The sequence below is a fragment of the Leuciscus leuciscus genome, assembly GCF_965113295.1.
Source record: "Leuciscus leuciscus genome assembly, chromosome: 13".
NCBI lineage: Eukaryota > Metazoa > Chordata > Actinopteri > Cypriniformes > Leuciscidae > Leuciscus > Leuciscus leuciscus.
In genome coordinates, this window is record NC_138737.1 from 40,068,780 (window position 1) to 40,087,416 (window position 18,637).

An 18,637-nucleotide genomic window follows, 5' to 3' on the forward strand; every position below is an offset into this window, starting at 1 on the left:
TAAATATTTTAAAGCGTACCTCTATAACATTATTTAACATACAAACTGTATATTGATTTAACCATGCTCTTTCCAATGAATTATACGGAAGCGTATTGCATTTACTTGAGGAAAAAAAATCTACTCTGTTTTTCTGAATTAATGAGTTAATTATCTCAAAATTACGAGATAATTTTTCATGAATAAAAAGTTTTTGCTCTGTTTTTCTGAATTAATGACTTAATTATCTAAAAATTATGAGATAATTTTTTCTTTAAATAAAAATATTTGCTGTTTTTCTGAATTAATGACTTAATTATCTCAGAATTATGAGATAATTTTTCATAAAAAAAAAATTGCTCTGTTTTTCTGAATTAATGACTTAATTATCTCAGAATTATGAGATAATTAACTCAATAATTCAGAAAAACTGAAGAAAAATAAAAAATTATGAAAAATTATCTCATAATTCTGAGATAATTAAGTCATTAATTCAGAAAAACAGAGCAAAAACTTTTTATTCATGAAAAATTATCTCGTAATTCTGAGATAATTAACTCGTTAATTCAGAAAAACAGAATACATTTTTTTTTATGAAAAATTATCTAGTAATTCTGAGATAATTAACTCGTTAATTCAGAAAAACAGAGTAGATTTTTTTTTTCTCAAGTGAATGCAATACGCTTCCGTAGAATTCTATTATATCTGTGCATAAAAAAATAAAATAAAAAAAAGCTTTGACAAATGAGTCAGATTTAATAAACAGGGCAAATTAGCGTGAGCGCGCAATTCCACAAAAGCGCCGTTGGGAGTGAAACGTTTTGTGCGTGATCTACTAATGATACATTAATGGATCATTTCCATAATGACATGAGTACATTGCAATTCATTAATTCATGCATTTTCAGAATCCTTCTTCTTAAAATTATTTAATCACATTATTCAGTGACCTAAATTCAGTCCTTAATTATTCCAAAGACATCTAAAAAATTTATTTTTTGAATATTTAAAATGGAACACTGCACTTTAGCCTAATCTTATCTCATATAATGGTCGGAGAGTCAAGAACTCATTTGTAGTGATCAGCCTTAATAATAGCCTAGCCTCAATATGTTCACTTGCTTTGATGTTATTAGAAGCTTAAGTAGGCCCTAAAAGATTGTTTAAAATGTCGAGTCTCACCTCCTCAACAACACATTCTACTGAAACCTTGTCACTAGAATATTTTTTTAGATTTCTGTTGTGGCAAACAAAATGATATCACTGAATAAGAGACAAACATGTCCAATTGTCTTTAAAGATTATTTATTTCCTTGCAAGAAAAGGTCAGAGGTCATACAGAGTGACAGTGAAGGAGGGGCATCCTTTCTCTTTTATAGTCTTGAAAAATGTAGTTTGAAAATGGCACCTTCTGGTAAAAAAGTAAAATTATATATATATAAAAAAAAGCCTATTAACAAAGATTGCATCATTTTATAGTGAAATGGCCCTGGGATTCAAAATGGCTGTTTTAATGGGGACATTTTTGTCCAAAAGGTCCTTTGTGTTACTAGTCTAAAATAGATTTTTTTAAAGGAAATGAGGGTGAAATAGTAAAATTCCAATAAAAATACACACCTGTGCCAAAATGTATGCACTTGGCATTAAAACAGGCAAAATGATCCAAAACATTTTTTAAGAAATTAAACAAAAATGTCCATAATGTCGCACAATGGTTACAAAAGGCCCTAACTCAGTCCATGATTGATGTGAAGCCTGTGGTGGCAAACAATTTCCTATTACTGAATAAGAGACAAACATGCAACAATTGTCTTTAAAGATGATTTATTCCCTTGCGAGGAAAGGCCAGCGGTCATACAGAGTGTGACCACTAGAGGAGGGCATCCGTCCTTCTTCACAGTCCTGACTCGCCCAAGGGTGTTCCTCGAGGCCATAACTAACACTTGTTTATGATATGCTACCGTTGAGTGGAGGCCCTCGGTCTCTGTCATATATAGTCACACATTTCTTTTTGTCAAGTCACGTATACAAGGTCATACACATACATACATTCATAAGGGTTAATAACAGTTATTTGTTCTATCAATGTAGCAGAGGATCATGGGACATGCAATTTTACTCGTGCATTTTAATCTAATTACCATCATGTTTCTATTCTATGAATATAAGAAAATGCAAACGTATAGAACATATTACATTTCTTCCACAATTCCCCTCTGTTTATCATTCATTGATAACTAAAAATAATAATACAGCAAATTTAAGTCATTACATCACACTTATACTCTTCATCTCTGATTTTCATAAAAATGATCACTCTCTTAAACTTGTGAAATAAGGTTTTAAAGGAAGAAAGCTTAGGCTGTTTTTAAATGTTTATCAAGCAAGTAAAGACTTTATCTGAAGCCGGGCTGAATGAATAAACACCTGACATTAAATCAGACCCGCAGTCACTTCAGTATAAACAAGTATAGATGTTCAGAATAGGAAAAACATATCTTAACTCAATTAATACATTTCATTGTAACTTCCACTGGTTGTCATCATCAAATTTCACTGGTTTTGGACATACATCATTAAATTGATCCTCATCATTAGCTAAAGATGAATGCGGTTTGGATCCAGCCACCAGATATAAACAACACTGATGCTTCGTCAAGCTTACAGACAGAGAAAACATGTGATCATTCCAACACGTATAGTTAAAACACTAGGTATCACTAGTTGGTTTTGCCACCCAATCATCTTCATCGAATTTGCCTCCGTCAACCACGACATGTGATGTGCAGTGTAGAGCTCTGTGGTTTAACACTGTCCTTCGCTCATTGACACATAAATGAAGCCCATTTTATGTCTTTAACACCCCATTCATAAGCCCATTGTGGAGTTTCTAACAAGCAACAGGGCTGGCTATCAATGCCAGGCCCAAAGTACACATTAAATCTCGTCCCATTAAGGGAGTATATAATAGGACATGCTGGGATGTAATGAGTTCATGAGTTAAAGTACTGTGTCGCACAATTTAGAGGTTCAGTGAACCGATCAGTGATTTGATGTCCTGAAGCAGAAATGGACAAGTGGATATTACAGTATTAGACATTGGCAGTAAACACTGCAAATCACATGGTCGTATATCACTAAACCGCTATCTACGGTAAACAATACCCATGAACCCTCCAGTAAAAGAGGATACTTCTGTAATTTAAGAAAGTCTTCATCTTTATACAATTGCCAGATATAAGAGAAACATAGCAAGCATTTTCTTCATTGCAGAGAGCCAAATCAGTGAATGTGTGTGTGTGTGTGTATAGTTATGGCGTTTCCCTCATCTGCGCGCACAGACCTCCTCCCTCCTGCTCTCCGTCTCCTCGCTCTCGGTTTGCTTATGCACTGTAAGGACAGTCAGCCGCCCAGTGCCCGTCTTCTTTGCACAGTCGACACTTGGTGCAGTCTCTGAGGTTATGGTCTTGTGCTTTGCAAATAAAGCATCCTTTGCTGGTGAAGTTTCCCCCTCCTCTTCCTCTGCCCCTTCTTCTTCCAGATGGTTGACTCCTCTGATGACTGTTGTTGCCCCATTGTGATACCGTGTAATCTCGTTTCATCTTGCTTTTCTCCTTTTCCAGCTGTTGTTCTTCAGCGTGCAATGCATGAGCTAGAACAGAACCAATTGGTCCGTTCCTCCACTCAATGTACTTTGCTTTTACTGCTTGTGTGATCTCTTGTCTCAGTCCATTCAGGAAACAGCTTCGCAGGTAACATTCCCAGAGGCCTCTGTTTTCAGCCTCTTCAATCCCGCTATGTTTGTTGAAAACATCACATAGTCGGACGTAATAGTCCTGGACAGATTCTTCTCTGCCCTGGTAGCAGTTGTTTATCTTTGATATGTCTATTCTGGTTGGGAACGCCACTTTAAAAGCATTCGCCAAGTCACTGATAGCTACTCGATAGCCATCGTTCGCTGGATTCTCCCACTCCGGGTGTTTTCGCTGGATGTCCGCGATGGACACTTTACCACTCACTTTTTGCCAGACAGTCGCTCCCAGTTTCATAAGCAACAGTCTCCTCAGTTCCGGCAAGCTGGGGCTGAATGCTTGACAGAAAATAGTCAGCCACTCAGAAAATCTTTTCCCGGAGTCACTGGGCCTGGGCAGATCGGCCATTGCTTCTTTCATATCAGTTATAGTCAATGGTCGAAAGTACATTAATGAGTCCTCTTGTCCAGCCACGTCAATCTTTGCCGGTTCGAGGGCTTTCAGGTTTGGAGGAGAGCAGTCGAGGTCCGGGTTCATTTTCCACGTTTGCAGCTTCGCTACAGGATAAATTTCCTTCTGCAAAGACTTTCTTTCTCTGCGTTCTGCCTCTTCTAACCAGCACAATATTGTTGGCTTACAATCCACACACACATGTTCAGCATAACAACCGCCCTTCTGTTTTCCACTCCCCTGTACAACAGAGTCTGTTACTACTGTCAGCCTAGTGACGCTTAAAGTTCCTTCTCTAGGGAAATCATGGTATGTAATTAACCCTCGTTTCATGTTGCTGTTCTCCTTTTCCAGCTGTTGTTCTTCAGCGTGCAATGCATGAGCTAGAACAGAACCAATTGGTCCGATCCTCCACTCAATGTACTTTGCTTTTACTGCTTCTGTGATCTCTTGTCTCAGTCCATTCAGGAAATAGTTTCGCAGCAAACATTCCCAGAGGCCTCTGTTTTCAGCCTCTTCAATCCCGCTATGTTTGTTGAAAACATCACATAGTCGGACGTAATAGTCCTGGACAGATTCTTCTCTGTCCTGGTAGCAGTAGTTTATCTCTGATATGTCTATTCTGGTTGGGAACGCCACTTTAAAAGCATTCGCCAAGTCACTGATAGCTACTCGATAGCCATCGTTCGCTGGATTCTCCCACTCTGGGTGTTTTCGCTGGATGTCCGCGATGGACACTTTACCACTCACTTTTTGCCAGACAGTCGCTCCCAGTTTCATAAGCAGCAGTCTCCTCAGTTCCGGCAAGCTGGGGCTGAATACTTGACAGAAAATAGTCAGCCACTCAGAAAATCTTTTCCCGGAGTCACTGGGCCTGGGCAGATCGGCCATTGCTTCTTTCATATCAGTTATAGTCCATGGTCGAAAGTACATTATTGAGTCCTCTTGTCCAGCCACGTCAATCTTTGCCGGTTCAAGGGCTTTCAGATTTGGAGGAGAGCAGTCGAGGTCTGGGTTAATTTTCCTCGCTTGCAGCTTCACCACAGGATTAGGATAGGGTAGTGGTAATGAAACAGATAAAGTTCCTTCTCTAGGGAAATCATGGTATGTAATTAACCCTCGTTTCATGTTGCTGTTCTCCTTTTCCAGCTGTTGTTCTTCAGCGTGCAATGCATGAGCTAGAACAGAACCAATTGGTCCGTTCCTCCACTCAATGTACTTTGCTTTTACTGCTTGTGTGATCTCTTGTCTCAGTCCATTCAGGAAATAGCTTCGCAGGTAACATTCCCAGAGGCCTCTGTTTTCAGCCTCTTCAATCCCGCTATGTTTGTTGAAAACATCACATAGTCGGTCGTAATAGTCCTGGACAGATTCCTCTCTGCCCTGGCAGCAGTTGTATATCTTTGATATGTCTATTCTGGTTGGGAACGCCTCTTTAAAAGCATCCGCCAAGTCACTGATAGCTACTCGATAGCCAACGTTCGCTGGATTCTCCCACTCCGGGTGTTTTCGCTGGATGTCCGCGATGGGAACTTTACCACTCACTTTATGCCAGACAGTCAGTCCCAGTTTCACAGGCAACAGTCTCCTCAGTTCCGGCAAGCTGGGGCTGAATTCTTGACAGAAAATAGTCAGCCACTCAGAAAATATTTTCCCGGAGTCACTGGGCCTGGGCAGATCGGCCATTGCTTTTTTTATATCAGTTATAGTCCATGGTCGAAAGTACATTATTGAGTCCTCTTGTCCAGCCACGTCAATCTTTGCCGGTTCAAGGGCTTTCAGATTTGGAGGAGAGCAGTCGAGGTCTGGGTTAATTTCCAACGCTTGCAGCTTCACCACAGGATTAGGATAGGGTAGTGGTAATGAAACGGGTAGAACAGGAGAAGGATTAACAGGTTTTTCCTCATTTTTATTTATTTCCCCTACTTTCCTAAATGGCAGTTCCTTCAGCATCGACTTTCTTTCTCTGTGTTCTGCCTCTTCTAACCAGCACAATATTGTTGGCTTACAATCCACACACACATGTTTAGAATAACAACCGCCCTTCTGTTTTCCACTCCTCTGTACAACAGAGTCTGTTACTACTGTCAGCCTAGTGACGCTTAAAGTTCCTTCTCTAGGGAAATCATGGTATTTAATTAACCCTTCAATGCCCCTCATAGATTTGAACCCGTACGCTTTCCTCATCAGACAAAACGCTGGTGTGTCATACTGATAATTTTTACTCTGGGACTTCCCCATGATGGTTTGTTATTCTCTGTAGTTATTTAGTATAGTCTCCAGAGAGATAAAATTTTCACCTCTCAGGTACCTCTTTATAATTTTAGTTTGTCTTTCACCAGTCTTAGTTTGTGCCACTTCAGTTCTTCTGATGATTCCAGTGGTGTTTCTCCCGGACCCTGGCGGTCAGCCCGTCGTCTCTTAAGTGTGCGAGGAAGGGCTGGATCTGCTCAGTCCAGGATCGTCAGTCACCGTCCTGTTGTGGCAAAAAAATTCTTGAACATCACTGCTTAAGAGACACTGAGTCAGATTGTCTTTTAAAGTAATTTATTCTCTTGCAAGAGAAGGTCAGACAGTCATACAGACATTCAGAGCCTGCAGAGTGTAAGACGAGGAGGAGGTGCTGTGCGACACCTTTTAAATTCTTTACCAAGGTCTCCTTCAGCTGTTGCTTTTCCTAGTAGTTTTGCACTAACTTTGGCACACTTTTGCACATGCTGCTATTCATCACTACTTCTGACACTGGGACCAACAAATTTAGATGCATCCTGACCTCTGAGGTCAAAAGGTCCCTCTTCAGCTAACCCCCCCATCCTGTCTCACTCTGCACGGATACACATGTGCAAACATGGCAAGTCGTTTTAGCTTAAATTGTACCCAGCGTTACTCGTCGTAATTGCATTTTTACTAGTAAGAATTCAATTAGAGAGCTCTACAATTCAATTCTTACTATTAGCAATTACAATTGGAGAGCTCTCTAATTCAATTATTATAGTAAAAAAAACGAATTAAAGATATGTATAATTGCAGAGCTCTGTAATTGAATTAAAGAGCTCTACAATTGCATTCTTACTAGTAACAACTGAATTAGAGAGCTCTCCAATTGGAATTGTTACTAGTAATAATTGTATTAGAGAGCTCTCTATTTAAATTGTTACTAAGAATTGAATAAAAAGAGCTCTGCAATTGCATTCTTACTAATAGCAATTCAATTGTAGAGCTCTCTAATTGAATTCTTACTAGTAAAAATGCAATTACGACGAGTAACGCTGGGTACAATTTAAGCTAAAACGGCTTGCCATACAAACATTCATAAATTTCCTGGGGCCGGTTTCAATAAGGAGGTTCAACCAACTCTGAGTTAAAACTTGAACTCTGAGTTGACTTACCCTGAGATGGGCAACTCTGAGTTTTTGGTTTCAGAACAGCTAAAATTAATTAGTTCAATCAACTCTGAGTTGACCTACTCTGAGTTAAGCGCGTGCACCACAACTATAAAAAGCCATTATCAATGGAGCGCAGATATTATGAGTCACCATGGCAACAGCGGCAGACAAAAAGAGGTCTTCACATTTCTAACCAATAGAACTGGATGTGTTTCTGCAAAAATTATGGAGAGTACGAACTATTTCGTTTATAAGTTTACATTTTAATTACTGTTATACAGTGATGGATGTAATTAATTACCAAGTAATCTAAATACTGTAATTAATGAAAGGGATTACTCTTAATTCTTCTGTAATTTAAAGTTAAATCTGATGTAATTGTATTAGACTATAGAACAATTCTGTATAGGCTATTTAACATACATTTTTAAAAGTTATATTTTTAATGTAACCTTCTCCCTCTACACACTTTGGTCAGTTCAAGAATAATTCATGCAATTGTAGATTGTTTATTTGAAAGCATTAAAAGTGCAGTTTCTTGTCTCTCCTTGTATTGTTCAAGTGTTTAAGGTTGACATGGGATTTAGTAATTAGTAAAGTAGACCAATAATTTATAAAGATAGTCATTATTACATTAATCTAATTACACTGTTAAAAATGCCATTTGTAGTTAGTAATACAAGTAACTTACCCACCTGTTATAATATCAGAGGTGAAACTGGAAGAACAGTATGTTATTCAACCTAATTTTAATTTTCATGGGTGCAATCCTGCAGGTATTAAAAGAACATGGCAGCAGCTGAAAATTAAATATAAAAATATAATTCAGTCAAGTAAGGCTTGAGCATATCATGTAGGCTACCTGACTTTACAAACATTTGAGATATTAAATAACTAAAGCATCCAGTGTCTAGCAATGCAGCAGCATTTTTGGCTGAGGGAATTCCTGGACGGACTTCAGAGCCAGTCCCAAAGATCAAAGGGCCTTCATAAAATGTAAGAGGTTTACATATGTGTTATTTTTTATATAGGCTATTTTTGATATTTCCATTTATTTTACTTTGGGTCAGGATTTGTGTTGGTCCCAATAGATTCTGATGGTAAAATCTGTCTTTTGGAGCCTCCTGTCCCAACAAAACCCCAGGCAGTTGTAAGTCGCCTACTCAATACACCAGAAATTATGACAAATAGTGTTATAAAGCGTACTCAACCAACAGCAGGAGGACGGTCCATCAACTTCTGGTGCACAGATGAACAGTTCAGTGATTTCCAGTAAATGCCACAGTTTAATTCTGTAGAATTTGTTTAGAACTACATTATGTACCTCTAATCTACTACTGTATTTTCAGTTGCCAGTTAAGGAGTTATATAGACTTCATCTTATTAATTAAAAAATAAAAAATAAAACAGCAGTAAATATAGCAATATTTTATTTATTAATAAAATATTAATTTTATTAATAAAAATGTACTGAAAGAATGAATGAGGTGTTTAAACACCACTTCCTCTTTAAAAAAGGGGAGGAGACCGAAAGAAACTCTGGGTTTACCGAAGAAAACCTGCTCCCGACCAGGTTAGGTTCACAGAGTAAGTTACCATGGTTACTGACTCTGAGTATAAGTTACCTCTCTTTCAGAAACGGGCTTGACTTACTCTGCTTTCTCAGGTTTAACATACCTCCCATTCTGAAACAGAAAACTCAGAGTTTCCCTCATTTCAGGGTTAACATAATCAGAGTTTTCACTTAACCTCCTTTCTGAAACAGGCCCCTGTTCACATACCACATTACAAACAATATAAACATGCGACTCACATTCCTTTGTAATCTCTACTGAAGATACATTTTTTCGGGTCCAAGAGGCACATCCAAGGAACCCTGCCGACTATGCAAAATTGTTGTGGCAAACTAAATGATATCACTGAATAAGAGACTAAAATGTTACATTTTATTTATTTCCTTTCAAGAAAAGGTCAGCATTCATACAGAGTGTGACAGTGAAGGGAGGGCATTCTTCCTCTTTTATAGCTGGGACTCTCAGACAGACTGGGGGTAAAACCAGCACTGAATACCAGGGCCCCAAGGGGAGAGAGGGCCCTTGAAAAGTCTGGAATATATTTTATTTTACCTGGATATTTAAATTTCCTAATTAAATTTCCTAATGAATGTCAGATGAAATGTAAAGTTAGTGTATTGGCTGAATAACTTGGTTGATCGACTGACTACATTTTGTATACAAAAAAGTAAAGACTAGCTATCTAAGGTCTCACGGTCCCACCCCTTGCTAATGCGCCAAATGGTTTAGTCCATCTGCACGCATTTTGTGTTAGTTAGCGCGGGAGAATAGAATGAAAACAAAATGAGGGGAAACGATTGGTAACTGACTTATTTTCAAAGAAAGGCGAGCACAAACTAGAGCACGAAATCTATAGTGCTAAACTGCTTGAATATCTCCTCGATCGTTAGTGCTAAAAATGAACTGAGAGAGCTAACATACACTGTCAGATGATAATTTGGTGATATGTAATCTGAGGTAAAGGCTAAATAAATAAACTGTACACTGTACAATGCGTTTGCATACAACACACCATTATAATAGCCTAATTTGAAACATGTTTAATTTTAAATTAATAGGTTATAATATCTCAAATTAGCAATAATAAGCTAATCAGTGTCATATGTATTTTAGGGGTGGCCAGGCAAGGGCCAGCAACCAGTCTGGGGCGGCACAGAAATCTTACTTATTGTATCTTAAAAAATAATTTGACTATAATGTATTGGACTGTTTTAGTGCCTACACAACTGAATACAGTTAATTTGTACTTAATTGTAATTGAGATAGTAGAATCATGGAATACTGAGTGAATTATATATTGTTTTATTATTACCCACCACCTCATATTAAAATTAATTAAATAGTAATAAAAGGGCACACACTATAGCTAAAGTTCATCTTGCTCAGTTAGATTGGTTCTGGTTCTCAAAATCTCCAATAATTGTTCTACATTGTTGCATCTTCATGGATGAGATAACATGCAGATAAATACTGTAGTCCAAAGATTATTCAACCTTCAATGCGTTTTATATAATCAATGAACTCTTCAACCAATTCTGAGTTTGTCAAAACATTTTTTTACCTTTCTATAGTAGTTGTCAAAATATATAATTGCAACAGTTCTATCATACCTAAATTAAAAAGGAAAACAAAAGTTTTCTTTTGAATCCCCATGTGCAAGAATGTGAACAAGGCGGAAGTCAACAGCACACAATGTAAAATGTTATGTTTTTCATAATGTAATGTTGCCAGAATGTCAAATTAGTTATTTTATGGATTTAAAAATTATTCATTTTTGTTTGTCCATTACAAATTAACGCAAAATGAATGACTATCTTCTAGTACAAATGCACAGTGCTCACATTTAGGCCTATTTGGACATTAAAACATTACATATCAGTTTGTGCCTTATATTGTGATCTCACATAGCAGAATATATTAATCCAGACACATGTGACGTATATATAACAAATACATGCATGCAGTTTTGACAGCTTTAATCGCCTTTTTGATTCTTACATGAGTTAATTCTGATTCTGATTCTGATTAATTGACGACAGAACTACGGCTATAGTGCGCCACATTTGTGCGTGATGCAAGCACAGTACAACAGCTGTCAGCCATATGACAGGAAAGTTAGTTAGTTTAACTGACATTTGTGGACTGACAACATCTCATCTTACCGAAGATAGCCAACTGAATAAGGACAACGCCCTTTTCTCAGCATCTGACAGATGTGTCACAAGCTTTCACACACATTTTCTAAAATAAAAACGCATCAGACAAAAAAAAAAGGACAAAAAAAAAGAGAATTAGGCTACGTTTGTTGTTGACTGCACACTATTCGACTTACTCAAAACGGTCTTGCAACCCACCAGTTATAATCCACTCTATATTTACTATGTGCATATCACTGTGATGTTCTGCTGAAGCTCATTCGGCACTTGCACATTTCCGCACTGGTTTGACTTGCACCTGGCGCCTGGTTGGAGTGCGTCTGAAAAGTCTCAAGTTTTTTTTGGTCTTAAAGAGACGGTTCGGCGTTTTAAAAAACGCATTTTTTTGTCAATAAAAAAAGAGACAGAATCAGCAGTTGTGAGAGGGGTGGCCAAAGGGGTGACCAAGCTTAGACCAAGCCACCCCCCGATCCGCCAGACTTGTTCATCATATTCTATCCTTGAGTGAAGGAAGGCCCTCCTGTCACATACTCTTCTTGTCATATAATGGTCACACATTTCTCATTTTCTGCCTTAGAATTGTCAAATACATCCATAAGATTAATAACTGTTCTTTGTTCTATTAAGTCAGCACAGAAGCATGTGACGCCTCATGCAGTCCTCTTGCAAATTATCAAATGTTCTTGTCTCTTTCTTGTAAATGCAAACATAAGCATATCATATCAATAAAACATATACTAATACAATTTCTTCCACATTTCCCAGAAAAAAAAACAATATGCTCTAAAGGGGGTGGATGGTGAAGGGAGTGGATTCTGGACTAATCTAATGAGTGATATTAAAGCAACACAAATTTTTTAACCTTAAAATAATGTTTCCAAAATCATATCAGTGGTTCATCAAGTCGTAACAGGGTGAAAGGCACTTCTGGATTCGCTGTCCGGACCTATATCTGCTATAACCACACTATGTAAGTTTGCCAGATCGGGTCACGTTTCTGTAGTAACAAGTTACAGTTTAAAATATATATTTATATTTATAATTAATTTTAACGGATTATAATTAATCATAAATATTTTAGTTATTTTTTTAGAATTGACTGTAGCAGAATTAATAGTACAATTATTTAATCTGTTCATCCAATGAACAGAAAGCATAATCAATTATTAATTCTATAAATATATTATCTTCCCAGCCAAGAAAGAATAACCTTTTCCAACTAAAGTTCTAGCAGGGTAATAGCATAAATATCGCTAGATCAAGATGTTTAAGTGACTTCGATATGTGGCAAACACAGAGACAATAAAGCGTCGATATAATGGTTTAATAAATGAAACTAGGGTAGGCTACACACAACTAAGCAAAGATTGTTTACAGAATCAAGAAAGAAAAGAAAAGTGAAGAAAGAGCGAGAGAAGAAAAGAGAACGGCAAAATTACAATCAGTTAACCACGAGAAACATCAGAGAATCAGGGGCACAATAACTTATAACGCATCTAAAGGCTGCGAACGAGTACTTGCATTGACTTTGGTTGCTGAACAAGTCCAGATGCAGGAGATTCTTGATGATTTTGCCAGGAGTGCGCTGAAGCGTTCGTTTGGGTTCTTGGGGTGGTCCACGTTGAATCCAAAGAAGTTAACTTGACGATGAAGAAGACAGGAGAATGTTGTCTCAAAGAGATTGAGCAAAGATCTGACCTAATCAGATACTCCTCTCAGTTCACACCCATTTGTTGAGGAGACCAATCTCTGATGACCTGGAGAAAGTCTTTGTTCCTCTTATCGCCATTTGCATGTTCATGCTGGTGTGGAGAATTTGTGCAGTCTTTACACAAAAGTATGGTACAAATATTTATGATGCAGTTTATCAAAACATGTACACCATTGATTATAAAATCAAAAGGGGATTATTTTGATACTGAGAAAAGACATTAAAGCAGTGATACATCATCTTTGGATATCAACATTGGAAGTCACTTTAACATAACTAAAGAATCATAAGTAGGCTAATAAAACATAGGGACATGCATAAAACACAGGAGAAATACTATAAACATTTGGGAAAAGTTTGTGGGTAAGAATGGAGTAAATGTCCTTTGTGTATTGGAGTTTGTCTCTATAGTCTTTAATGGCTCGTGTCTCCTGTGCTGTCTCTGGGGGTTGCAGACACATCTCTTGCTGAGATCGTTCAGTGGAGCCGAGGTGATAACAGCCTTTGAAGAGAAATGGTTTTAGGGCCGATGACAACAGGGGAGAGGGGGAAGGTTTTGAAAGTTGAACGTTTATTTGCCGTTTGTACCCGTACAGCTACAGATACATAGAAACTTTCGTAGCAGAGCTCGTTGAGTTAGCATTTTAAAAAAGTCAAACAAACTACACACACTATATAGAGAGATACAGTCAACGAAGAGCAGCACAAACCTATGTCAAGCAATCCCACACACTAAAGATTATTACTTTAAGATTAAGATTAAATTAAGATTGTTACACATTAAAAAATATTGCACTGTCCCGAGATAATAATTATTTAAAACTTACTGTAATAAAGCATTCTCTATTTAACAGAGGCCGACACATGAACACAACACAGACTACCTCTAACATCTCTATATAAAAGGAGGTAACACCTGTCATTTTACAAAAATGAGACAGACATATTTGTTCCCTCTGCCATGTCCTTCGCCATCAGTCTAACCGTGGCTGGAAAAAAAAAAAGTTATAAAACCGCACCCTGTGTGAGATACTGTCCGGTCTGCCATATCTCAAGTTGCATATTGAGTGTTTAGGCCTGAACATGTAATGTTGGGTGGTGTGTGTCCCTGAGAATATTCGTAGCTCTCTTCCTGCAGATGGAAGGTCCGTGACCCTTTGTGACCCTTTGGAGAGTCAGTGATCATAGACAGTAAAAGAAATGGACACAGCGACCCCATTGGATTCAACGGAGACAAAGTGAAGCAAATTAGAAGCTCTCACTTCCTGATGGTCGAGCGTACTGCGCAGACTCAAACTGAGCTTGATGACGTAGATGTGACGTGAGCAACCCGTCTGTCTTCTAGTGGCTGTGCCGAGAGAAATCTGAATCATTCCCTTCCGAAACTTGCAGAGACGGAGAGTGTGAGTAGGAGCTGTCCATGAGATAGGAGCAGGAGAAACTTTTGCTAAGTATTCTGATTAATTATTTAGTCATTTTGCCATTTTGCTTCTCCTCCTGTCCATACGGTAATCTCTCTACTGTGCGACAGAGAGTCGCGTGGTTATGACGCAATCGTTAGCCTATTTTTACAAAAACTGCTTCTACGGGGCCATAACGTAAGATACAAGGTAATGGAGCCTTTTATACATTTTCGTGTTTCTTTAGAAATAAATAATGGACAAATGGAGTCTTTAAACGCCTCAGATGTAAAGTTATTCACTGTCAAAGTGACGCCAAAATGAATGGGAGTCAATGGGATGCTAACAGCAGGTGGGGGTCCGCTAGCCAATGGCGGCGCCCGGGGAAACTTCAAAATAATATAAAACCCTGCCCCCCTGTCAGTGATGCCATTTGTTAGGATGCTTTCCACAAGTCCTCTATAGAGAGCCTAAGTCCCTCCCCTCCGCTTCCGGCTCATGGGACCTTATGTCGGAAAAAATATGTATGGTAGTCTATGGCGAGAGACAACTTATCTTTTTATTCCGTCTGAACTGTGCCCTGAATTACACATATGATGTTTGTCAATTTCAAAAGATAATTATGAAAGTCAAGAAAGTCGCAGTTTGTCATAAAACAGAAGAGTAACATTTAGTTTTATGTGAAAATCGCTCAATGAACTACATCTCTCGTCTCGCACTATGTACGTATGTGTGCAGTCTGGTACAAAAGCGAGGCCTCGGTTTGCGTGGATACGTCATCGGTTCGGTCTGAGTGTCGCTTCCGGATGCAGGGGGTTTGACACTTATGGAAGGCCAAAAGGGCCAAAACGTGTGAAACTGTCGCGTTAACGTGTATTTACGTGTTAACACGCAATTTACGCGTTAACACGTCATTACGCGTTAACGCGTATTTACGTGTTAACGCGTAAATTGCGTGTTAACGCGTAAATGACGTGTTAACGCGTACCTAAATTTGGGACATTAGCACCACCTACTGGTTTGGTGCTGCTCTTGCTCAAACACAGAGAACCTAAATTAAGCTTGTAAATAGCAGTTTTTAAGGTGAAAATACATGTTCAACAATGACTTTTCAGAATAATTACAGCATATTTTAAATGGGCATATTTAGACAGTTAACTATAACTGTTCAAGCCCTAAAAGTCATGACCATTTTCACAATCACAATAGAAATTGTGTAATATATTTACACATTTCTCCAAACAGTATTTACATGTACACTTATACTGTAGCATATTTCTAAAGTATCTTTTTATAATTGAACCACTATGCATTATTTGTTAGAGAACCCCTTCTGTTAACACCATTAAGCCTTGAATCTGAGAATTTAGAAGAATCTGAGATTTGAGATGCATTGTTTTGCAGTATTTTTCGAAGATAACAAGCTCAATAAAATATAACAAATAATATATATATGTATATATATATATATATAGGCTATAAAGGTGGTTATAAATTAGAATGTCTTGGAAAAGTTAATTTTTTCAGGAATTCAACTTAACAGGTGAAACTGTCCATAAGCAAAAGTGGCCCAAACCAAGTATTGAGTACATATGCATTATACTTTTCAGAGAACCAACATTTCTGTATTTAAAATCCTTTTTTTGTTGATTTCATGTAATATTAAAATTTTCTGAGATTTTGAATTTGGGGGTTTCAAAAGCTGTAAGCCATAATCATCAAAATTATAACAAATAAAGGCTTGAAATATCTCACTTTGCATGTAAAAAGTGTATATTAGTTTCACCTGTAAAGTTGAATTCCTGAAATAAATGAACTTTTCCACGACATTCTAATTTATTGAGAAGCACCTGTATGTATATGTGTATATGCTATATTACAAAGTTATATTTAGGGCTGGGAATCGATTAAAAAAAATTAACTAATTAATTGCACAATTTCTGTAATTAATTGCGCTTCCCCCAAGCTTGTAATCATCAATATTTAAACTTAGAATCACCTAATTAAACAACACAGGAAAAAAAGGGAACAGAAAATAGCCCTATATTAAAATATTAAACATCAATATATCAATATATTATTCTTTTTCAATAATCAATCAACATAATCAATTTAACAGATTATTATTATTATTATTATTTTATTAATTATTAAAACAAAATATAGTCCTACAAAGCTATTATTACCAGAGCATGTGATCAGAGCAGGTCATTTTACCATTGTTGCCCAGCATGGCTATACCAGCTCAGCAAACAGAAGTCAACAGAGAAATTTCATGTTACTTGAGTGGACTTTACTTTTCCAGTGCTTAGTACATGATTGAAGCCTTTGGGCCGTTAACGACAGAGCCGCCGACACACACACACACACACACACACACACACACACACACACACACACACACACACACACACACACACACACACACACACACACACACACACACACACACACGGAACGGAGAGCTCGCCGCTATGGAAGGCCAAAAGGGCCAAAACGTGTGAAACTGTCGCGTTAACGCGTATTTACGTGTTAACGCGTAAATTGCGTGTTAACGCGTAAATGACGTGTTAACGCGTACCTAAATTTGGGACATTAGCACCACCTACTGGTTTGGTGCTGCTCTTGCTCAAACACAGAGAACCTAAATTAAGCTTGTAAATAGCAGTTTTTAAGGTGAAAATACATGTTCAACAATGACTTTTCAGAATATAGGTTACAACTAGGCCTACATATAATTACAGCATATTTTAAATTGGCCTCTGAAAGTCATGACCATTTTCACAATCACAATAGAAGTTGTGTTAGGATAATATTACACATTTCCTTCAAATAGTATTTTCATGTAGCTACACTCCTACTGTAGCATATTTCTAAAGCATCTTTTTATAATTTAACTACTATGCATTATTTGTTAGAGAGCCCCTTCTGATAACACATTAAGCCTTGTGAATCTGACTGATATATATCGTATATAACACACACTTTGCACATTATACATTATAATGTGTAAAAAAAAGCTACTTTCAATCACCTCGCGCCCAACGACCTACCCACTGTAGATATTTAGTGGCAGGTGTCTTTTTGTCATAAACACAGGAATTTTGTGCAAATATACTGTCTGTTATAGGAAATGTAAAAAAAAAATTCTTCCACTTGCTTGGGCGAGAAAAAAATCTCTTGGTGTGACTAGGGCTCTTACTGGCGCCCCCCGGCTGTTTGCGCCCTAAGCAACTGCCTAGTTTGCCTATGCCTAGAAACGGCCCTGGCTACATGTGTGTGAGTATCTCTCTGTTCTGGAAATTATTTTGAGTATTAAAGAAACTTTCTTCATCATCCTGTTCTAGTCTGTCTTCCACTCAGGGCGTTGTGACAATAGCCAGAACTTTAGAGTTGTTTATTTTTTTACAACATTGTGTTATTATTTATTTTATTAACGAAATGTCAATCTTCGTGTTTATAACAGATCGAAGATACAATAAAATACAAAAATCTTCAAGATACAGCCTACAATCGTATAACGGATTGTCACCTTATAAACAGTCATTTGTGTGGTGGAATAAGCAATGCTATATGTTAGCATCTTATGAAAATTTATTTTGTGATTTTATTAGTTAATTAACTAATTATGCTAACTCAGTTTAATGTAAGAGCTGGGAACTAATTAGGCTACTAATTAAATCATGTCAGCTATTTAATGGGCTATTGATTAGAGTTGTCATAGACTAAATATTTTTCCTAGGGTCATTCATTTAAGCACGGACTAATCGCATGTTTAAATTCAATCCTGAGTGCAAAGCGCATGCATATTGCCGCAAAGCACCGGCAAAAGTGGGCTAATGATAATAAATGTGTCTGAAAAAATTACATAGCATTTTAATTGTTTATTAATAGTGTATTCTTAATCAGTGTTGGCAGCAATCAGTGTATTGCATATAATGGCAGGCTGTCGCGCTAATTGCGAAGCAACAATCTCATGACAAACTTAAATAAAGTTAAAAAAAAAAACTATTTTCAACCCACCGTAATATGTTTAACAGTGTTTATTATAACCGAAAGCTAGTTTGTTCACAGTTACCTGTAAAGAAGTGTAATATATAATTTGGAAAAACGATGTATGGATTCCCGTCTCTCTATACGATTCTCATCACGGGCGCGCACCGAACGGAAGATGCCATGTGACGTAGGCTCATCGTATCCATGAGGTAAGCGCTTTTTCGCAATCTCAT

At 37.4% G+C, this 18,637-nt stretch overlaps 1 protein-coding gene across 3 annotated transcripts; it reads right to left on the reverse strand.

The window, feature by feature from the left end:
• Positions 1 to 1,267: 1,267 nt before the first annotated feature.
• Positions 1,268 to 14,118, reverse strand: LOC309512941 (uncharacterized protein). 3 transcript variants are annotated; one of them, XM_082188695.1, is made up of 4 exons: positions 13,836 to 14,118; positions 12,819 to 13,510; positions 6,482 to 6,657; positions 1,268 to 6,436 (listed from the first exon to the last, which is right to left on the reverse strand). In XM_082188695.1, the coding sequence occupies exon 4, from the start codon at positions 6,420 to 6,422 to the stop codon at positions 3,363 to 3,365; it is 3,060 nt and encodes a 1,019-aa protein (XP_082044821.1). In that variant the 5' UTR covers positions 6,423 to 6,436; positions 6,482 to 6,657; positions 12,819 to 13,510; positions 13,836 to 14,118; the 3' UTR covers positions 1,268 to 3,362. The 3 variants fall into 3 exon arrangements, with proteins under 3 accessions (XP_082044821.1, XP_082044820.1, XP_082044822.1); XM_082188694.1 differs by having other exon boundaries at positions 12,819 to 14,118; XM_082188696.1 differs by having other exon boundaries at positions 9,381 to 14,118.
• Between the last annotated feature and the right edge of the window lie 4,519 nt (positions 14,119 to 18,637).